The 7094-nt window shown below is 41.8% G+C and overlaps 1 protein-coding gene across 1 annotated transcript in view; it reads right to left on the reverse strand.

Annotated features, from left to right (window-relative positions):
* LOC137914139 (tenascin-R-like) overlaps positions 1 to 6113 on the reverse strand; it is a 49051-nt gene extending 42938 nt beyond the window's left edge. Inside the window, exons 1-5 of the mRNA XM_068757746.1 lie at positions 6036 to 6113; positions 3864 to 4080; positions 3624 to 3724; positions 2870 to 3032; positions 1148 to 1624 (exon numbers count right to left, since the gene is read on the reverse strand). Of these exons, the coding sequence (XP_068613847.1) occupies positions 1148 to 1624; positions 2870 to 3032; positions 3624 to 3724; positions 3864 to 4080; positions 6036 to 6113 (1036 nt within the window). The remainder of the gene's footprint in view (positions 1 to 1147; positions 1625 to 2869; positions 3033 to 3623; positions 3725 to 3863; positions 4081 to 6035) is intronic.
* Positions 6114 to 7094: the final 981 nt, after the last annotated feature.

A 7094-nucleotide genomic window follows, 5' to 3' on the forward strand; every position in this document is an offset into this window, starting at 1 on the left:
AGGCAACGAGCCAATTGATTAACTCACCAGTCTCACAATTAATCTTTTGGTAATTATTGCTTAGCGCATAAATATTTACGGTTTTCTGCTACTGAAATGTTACAATCTGTTTTATGTCCTTGTGAAATTTATATTTTCAGTTTTATGAGTGTTGGCTGTCAGATCTGAGTGAGCCTTGCAGCCTTAATTGTATGGTGTTTATACAACATAGTATAGTTTTAGAGAGTAGATAGTACAGATAGTACAATGTTGATGATTTATGTACTCAGGACTTTCAACGGAAACAAGACTGCAAGGGCTTTTTTGAAATGCTCCTCTTAGACAGGATGTTTGACTTTATTTGTACCGTAATACATTCTACTGTGTGACTGTACTTGTACGCTAACATTCTATCTAATAAATATGTTCATCATCATCATCATCAGTTTAATAATCCATAAAAAAAACTATGCTGTAGTATATATTATGTGTTGATAAAACCCAAGAGCATCCAAAGCTGGGTTTTCTCATTTCAAGACTACCATGTCACTGTTCTTTCGGGGTTATTTATCATGTGGTAGAAATCTCAGAAGAAAAACTCTCACACTCTGTGTAAACCAGATAAAGAGACCCCAAGATGCCTTTTTAAAACATTGGATTAAAGTCTGAGGCAAAAACAAATTACTTTGTACCCAAATAAACCTCATTGATAGCGCCAATTCATGAAGAGAACACATGTTTATGGTCCGGGAAAAAAAATCTGGAGGACGGAGGCACTGCATCTAATGCTGACGCTCACCAAAAATGCATAAATGATTATTCACTTTCAGTGAGCAGGATCAAGTTGCTAGTTTTTCCTTTCCAGCTCCAGCAGAATGTTGACTGGGCTAGTCGGGACCTGCAAGGCGGATAAGCAGCTGAATACGAGACAAATGTGATTTTCTCCTCAAAAAGAAATGATGGATGGAATAATTCAGACGGTGAAACTTTCACATGCATTTTAGATCTAATACACAAACTTTTTTCAAGCTTTTTTGGCTTTAATTTTGATTGTTTTATATCTTCTGACAATTAAAAATCTGGTATCTGTAAGATGAGGCTGTACCTGTAGTCCTGACTCACTCTGAAAAATGCCCCACTACCAAAAATATAAATAGTAGGCGCCTACCAGAGTTGCAGTCATCTCCGGCAAATCCATCCTGGCAGACACAAAAGCCATCCTTGCAGATTCCCTTCTTGCTGCAGTTGTTAGCGCAGTACACCATTGAGCAGTCATCTCCCACGTACCCAGGCCGGCAGTGGCACGTCCCGTTGATGCACAGTCCCTGGTCTGAACAGTCATTGAGACACCGACCAACCATGCAGTCCTCCCCGGTGAAGGATTCCTCACACACACACTCTCCGTCGATGCACAAACCACGACCGGAGCAGTCCGAAGGGCACCGTGGCTCAGAACAGTTCTCGCCTCCAAAGTCATGGTCGCACACACACTCCCCTTCGACACACACTCCCTGGCCAGAGCAGTTGTCTGGGCAGCGAGGCTCAGAGCAGTTTTTACCGGTCCAGCCTTCCTCACAGATGCAGCTGCAAAGGTCAAAGCTGAAGCTGCCGTGGCCGCTGCAGCCTGGGACAAAGTCCAAACGACCTGGGGAAAAGGTGATTATGCATTATTACTGCCACCAAGACGGGGGGTTGTGTAATCGCTGGCTTTTGTTTGTCTGTCTGTCCATCCACCTGTTAGCAAGATAACTCAAAAAGATCTGGACGGATCTAAATGAAATGTTCTGGAAATGTTTGGAATGTTACCAGAAACAGATGATTACATTTTGGTGATGACCCAGAAGAGATCCTGGATTATGGATCAGTTTGAAATTCTGTTCCTCAATATCTCGGTTGATTATTGACCAATGATTACGGAAGTTGACACAGTCATGGAGGGTGGGGACCTCTAACTTACCACCGAATTTCATGTAGATCGGATCCAGAATGGAATTAGTAAAAAATATTTTTTTACTGATTCAGTTTACTGATCAGTAAAAAATATTTTAACATTGTAGATGTTGTAAATGTAATTATGAGCTGCTCGCCGGAGGTCTGCGCTCTCTGAGTAGTAATACAGCTGCACAACAAAGCAAATCGAAAGTTAAATTGATCAGATTTTCTCCTTGTAAATATTTTCAAGCTAAAAAAAAAGTAACAGTTCACGGTTTAGCTGCAGGGCAATCTCTTTTAGATGAAATTAACAAAGCCGCAAATGATTCGGCAATTACTTAAGAGAAACACAGCAGTAGGGCAGTAAGGCCATTTGCATTGCAGCATTCAGTCAGTAGCCAAATGGTTCCAAATAGTCATCGAAAAAAATCCTCATCATCAACAGAATGAAAGCAATTTCATGAACTTTTCACTTTTTTTTTTTTTTTTTTAGTTCTATCCATTTCAGGAGCACGAGGAAAAGCTATTCCCTATTCCCACAGTAGAGACAAAGTGTTTATGGATCCTATTTGAATGGTTACATTTTTGCCTTTCCTTTAGCCATGTCCCATAAGTCCATTCACTGCCCTCATTTTATAATGGAAGCATCACCAAATAGTCTAACACATTTTCGTCGTTTCTCAACAGATTTAGAGCAAGACTTCACAGCAGGAAAAAACCACAATGCCCTGCAGCAACAATATCCTGTCGTGTTTCTTTTTTTCTTGCTCATTGTTGGCCTAAACAGTTATTTTCTGCCTGTTGGGCCTAAGTAACTGTTTTGTTTTTCTACAATTTAGATGTTGTTGTTTTTTTTGCCACTCAACATTTTATCTTTTCATGTCCTGAAAGAATATTAAAACAAAACATCCTCCAGCTTTATTTCAATGCTTTGCTGTCTTTGTTCGACAATATTCACCCGTCGCTGAGCTCTCGCCGCAGCATCCAGAGCCACACTGAGCTCTGAGCATGGAAACCTCTCTCTCCAGCATCTCCACCCTGGTAGCGAGCTGCTGAATTGTGGCTGTTGCTGGACAACCGCACGCAGCTTTTGGGATGTTGATGCGGTGTGTGAATGTTACCTGCAAAAGAACGGTGTGGTCAAGAATTGCAAATTGGCAGCTACTTAATTTATAAGTATACTAAACCAATTTAATCCAGATTTATGAAACAATGAGCATGTGCAAACTAGAATACACATAGGGGCTGTTGTTAGGTTGCCATTTATGTTAATTATGCAAAGCAGCATTAACATTGAGATGAAAGACCTGGAGAGTTTGACATCTAGTCTAATTACACTGCAGCCATTTAAAAACACATATTTTTACATTTTTCTCATGCCTGTTTCAATACACAACTTTTGGAAATCATTCATTTACTGCCAACTTTCATGTCCACATTGTGTGATTGTCTGGAGCTTAAAGACTAGCGGCTTCTGCCTGCTGAATTATCACTTTAATTCATTTTGTGTAAAACAACATGTCACCATATCAGTGTGTGTAAGTGACTAATGAAACAGACGGTGTCCAGTCTTTGCTGTGTGTGATGCAGCATGCTTGCATGACTCAACGAAGCCTGTTAGGTTCATGTCATCCTAAATTTCATGCAACCCTCTATGCATTGCTACAAAAAAAGTATATATATATATGTATATAGTTTATAACACCATCTACCTGGCTGTCAGCATCAAGTGTCTGCTCAGTGTATTCTGATGGCCCAGCTAGATCCAAAGGACCCTCCATAGAAGGTCTGGACTCCAACCCAGCATGAGAACCTTTAAATTGAAAAGGAGTAGAGCGTATTTGTATGTTTCTGTGTGAACAAAAAGGGCCTCCAGGACAGCAGGCACAAATCATATGAGCTAAATAAAAGAATCAATGGATAGATAGATGGAGAGAAGACTTTGCCGTCACCTGGACCAGGTGGCATGGTGGCCTCCAGGTCGACCGAGCACAGAGACTCCAGGGGTACGTTGATGTTGTAGACATGGTTAAAGACCACTGGTTGCTCCCTCAGGGTCTGGTTGACTGAGGAAGTGGAGGGAGACTGATCACTCTCTGGAGTCTGTCTCCTCACTCGAGCGGTACGAACCAGCTTGTTGTCTCCTGATGGAGCAGCATGAGACACACCCTGGACAGAGACGTGACATAAAGACAAAATTCACGGAACATGGTTTAGACTCGGCTGTTTTTTGTCTTTTATATTTTGTATTTACAGAGCGATGGAGTAAAGACTAAGACAAGATGCCAGGGGATAGAAGCAAGGTTACAATAAAGCACTGTAAGTGGGAACTTCTGGAACTTCTGCTGGAGCCTATCCCAGCTGTCTATGGGCGAGAGGTGGGAGCGGGGCACACCCCAAATGCATCGCCAGTGCAACCACACATGCATGCGCTACAGACAATTTGGAGTGACCAATTCACCTAAATTGCATGTTTTTGGAGATGTGAGGAAACCGGACGAACATGGAAAAAACCCACGCAGACACAGGGAGAAGATAAAAACTCCGCACAGAAAGGATTAGAACCCCGGTATCTTATTGCTATGAGGTGACACTGCTACCCACTACGCCACCGTGCAGAAAGAACATCACAAACAAACAATATAAGTTTAACATTTATTGTGTGGATGAGCATGCGAGAGGAGAAACACTGCTGGTGCTTTTTTGTTGAGCATTGTTCTGATGCTTAGCACACAGGTGAAATAGTCTCTAAAAAAAGTCAAATGCACAAGTAATTCAAAAACACTCGACTCGTCGTTTTTCCATACCAAAAAAATGGTTCAAAGATGCAATTGTTTTCAACCCACACGCTTAAATCGAGCTCTGCAGTCAGTTCACACTTCCGTACTGTGTTAGACTATTGAGCTGAGGGAGGGGATGGTTACCAGATAAGGTGCAACTCGATTGGTCGAAGAGAAAGGAGGATGGGGTTATATGAAGAAGCGAAAGAGGAGGGAGAGCCGCAGAGAAAGAGGCAATCTAAAAAATGTCCAAAAGACAGAACAAGAAATGTGACCCTAATCTTTTCACACAATGAACACTTGGCCACACATTTACCGAGCCATCACTTTTATCCATTGCTTATATAAATATATATTTTTTAAAAAGGTCTTGAAATCTTTTACACAAAAGGTCTATTTTATTGGTGAGTCCTGTGCTTTCAGTCGTACATGCAAAAAAAAGGATCCCATTAATGAAACCTTTTCAGGCGGTCTCCCCGTTCGGACGTCATTGTCAAATAGATAACGGCCATGACCTTCGATGTATTTGGATTTCTACGTTCAGCTCGTTGGGAAAGCAGCGCCATTAATCAATGTTTCTGTTGCAGATGGCATTTTTGTGCTCCGCAACGAAATGCTTTAATATTCTTTTTCTTCGTACATCCGACATAGAAACAGCCACAGGAGCGCCGCAGTCTGTCGGCAGCACAAGTGGCGCTGCAGAATGCTGCGTTTGTCTCAGCTGTGTGGGACGATAGCACTACGCAACTTTGTCACTCAGGGTTTGGTGCAGTTCATTCTCTACCTGCAGGTCAAATGCAGAGCTAAAACCATACGCAAATTACAATTTTAAAAAAAGGCAATTAAGTAGTAACATATTAAAAGGTCAACCAGAGGTAACGTTCTCAACCAGTTCAAGCTACGTCTCGTTTGTTAAATTAGTGAGCAGACTACAGTTAATAAAATCTGCCATTTGTGAGAGAAATTGTGATTAGAAATGAGAAAACTGCTTTAATCTTCTTCTGCACAAGATTAGAACATTTCATTTGCTGATAACTTTCAGTGGTGGGTTTAAATTGCAATTGAAGAGGGAATTTATGATGGACGTGGGGACATGGGCTTTCAATATACAGGGAGTCAAAAAACAACAACATGCCATTAAAAATATAAAGACAACATGCGGCTAGTGTAAATCTTTGAATCTGTTTGAAGCTCAACCTGGCCAGGACATTATTTGAGTGGATTTTTGCCAAGAGTCGACTCATTCGCGTGGCTGCCAGAAATGGTAGATTACAAGCATAAAAGGAAAATGAAAAAAGCTTGAGGCAACTCCACTCCAGTTATTTTTGTCAGAACAAACTTTACCTGTAGAGCAAGAAGCCAAGCCAGGATCCAGGCAGCTATGGGCACAGTGACCCGGTGATGTTGTTGTGCCAGCGGCATGTTGGGAAGAAACACCTGCGGCGAGATGGAAAGAGGTGGAAAGGGCGGTTAAGAGAAAACGTGAGTGATGTTGACAGTTTGCATAACGAACTGTGTGGATTTGTGGGGGGGGGCGACTGACATCAACTTATCCTCTGGAAATGACAAATTCATTTGAGCTGATGTAAAATAATTGGCCTGAGAGAAAAAGGATAGTTCTACAAGGGGCTTGTGGAAGCGGTTAAGAACTTCCAAACGTATTTCACCAGACAGCTCGAAATGCATGATCTGTACAGTTTGGAGGGAAACAGAAATATTGTTGAGGGAGAGCGTTGATAGATGGATTTCGGAAGAGACATCGTTTGAGCGATGCTGCTATAATCTTCTCTCCGTTGAGTGTGGGGGGGGGGAGAGACAGAACAGAGGCTGCACAGAGGAAGAACAGACAATTACACATCGGCACCGACAAGACAGACCGGAGCGCAAGTTCCTGTTAAATGTGGCTCTTTTAATGTTTTCAGTGTTGTTACGATGATCGAATCGTTCATGTCAGTCAAGCTGCTTAAACGTTTGACCATTCACGGAGACAGCCGCCTGCACAACGCTTGAATGTGTGTGCGTTCATCTGTCTTGGACATTTTTAGCATGCTGTTGTCCCGTGTCGGCAAAAAGCACGATCAGAAGGAGTGACATCAAAGTAAACATCTCTCAGATGAGCTTGTGGCCCCCACATTCGGGATGCCTTTTTTTTTTTTTTTTATCACAACAATGCATCTCATGTTGGGAAAGCAGGCGGTTCTCAGCTGGCTCCTTTTATGGACCAGATGGATGTTTTCTCATAACACCTATCTGGCTCGGAATATGTTTTATTCTTTATTTTTTTTATTTCAAGTAAATCTGGGTGAAGCATCAGAGTATTTCCACACAAATGGGAATCTGAGAAAATCCCACTGTGGCTTTCTTTAAAGTCTTTCTTTTAGTGTAGTTTTTTTCTTTCTTTAA

This window comes from Brachionichthys hirsutus, unplaced genomic scaffold (genome assembly GCF_040956055.1).
Source record: "Brachionichthys hirsutus isolate HB-005 unplaced genomic scaffold, CSIRO-AGI_Bhir_v1 contig_288, whole genome shotgun sequence".
In the NCBI taxonomy this organism is placed as follows: Eukaryota; Metazoa; Chordata; class Actinopteri; order Lophiiformes; family Brachionichthyidae; genus Brachionichthys; species Brachionichthys hirsutus.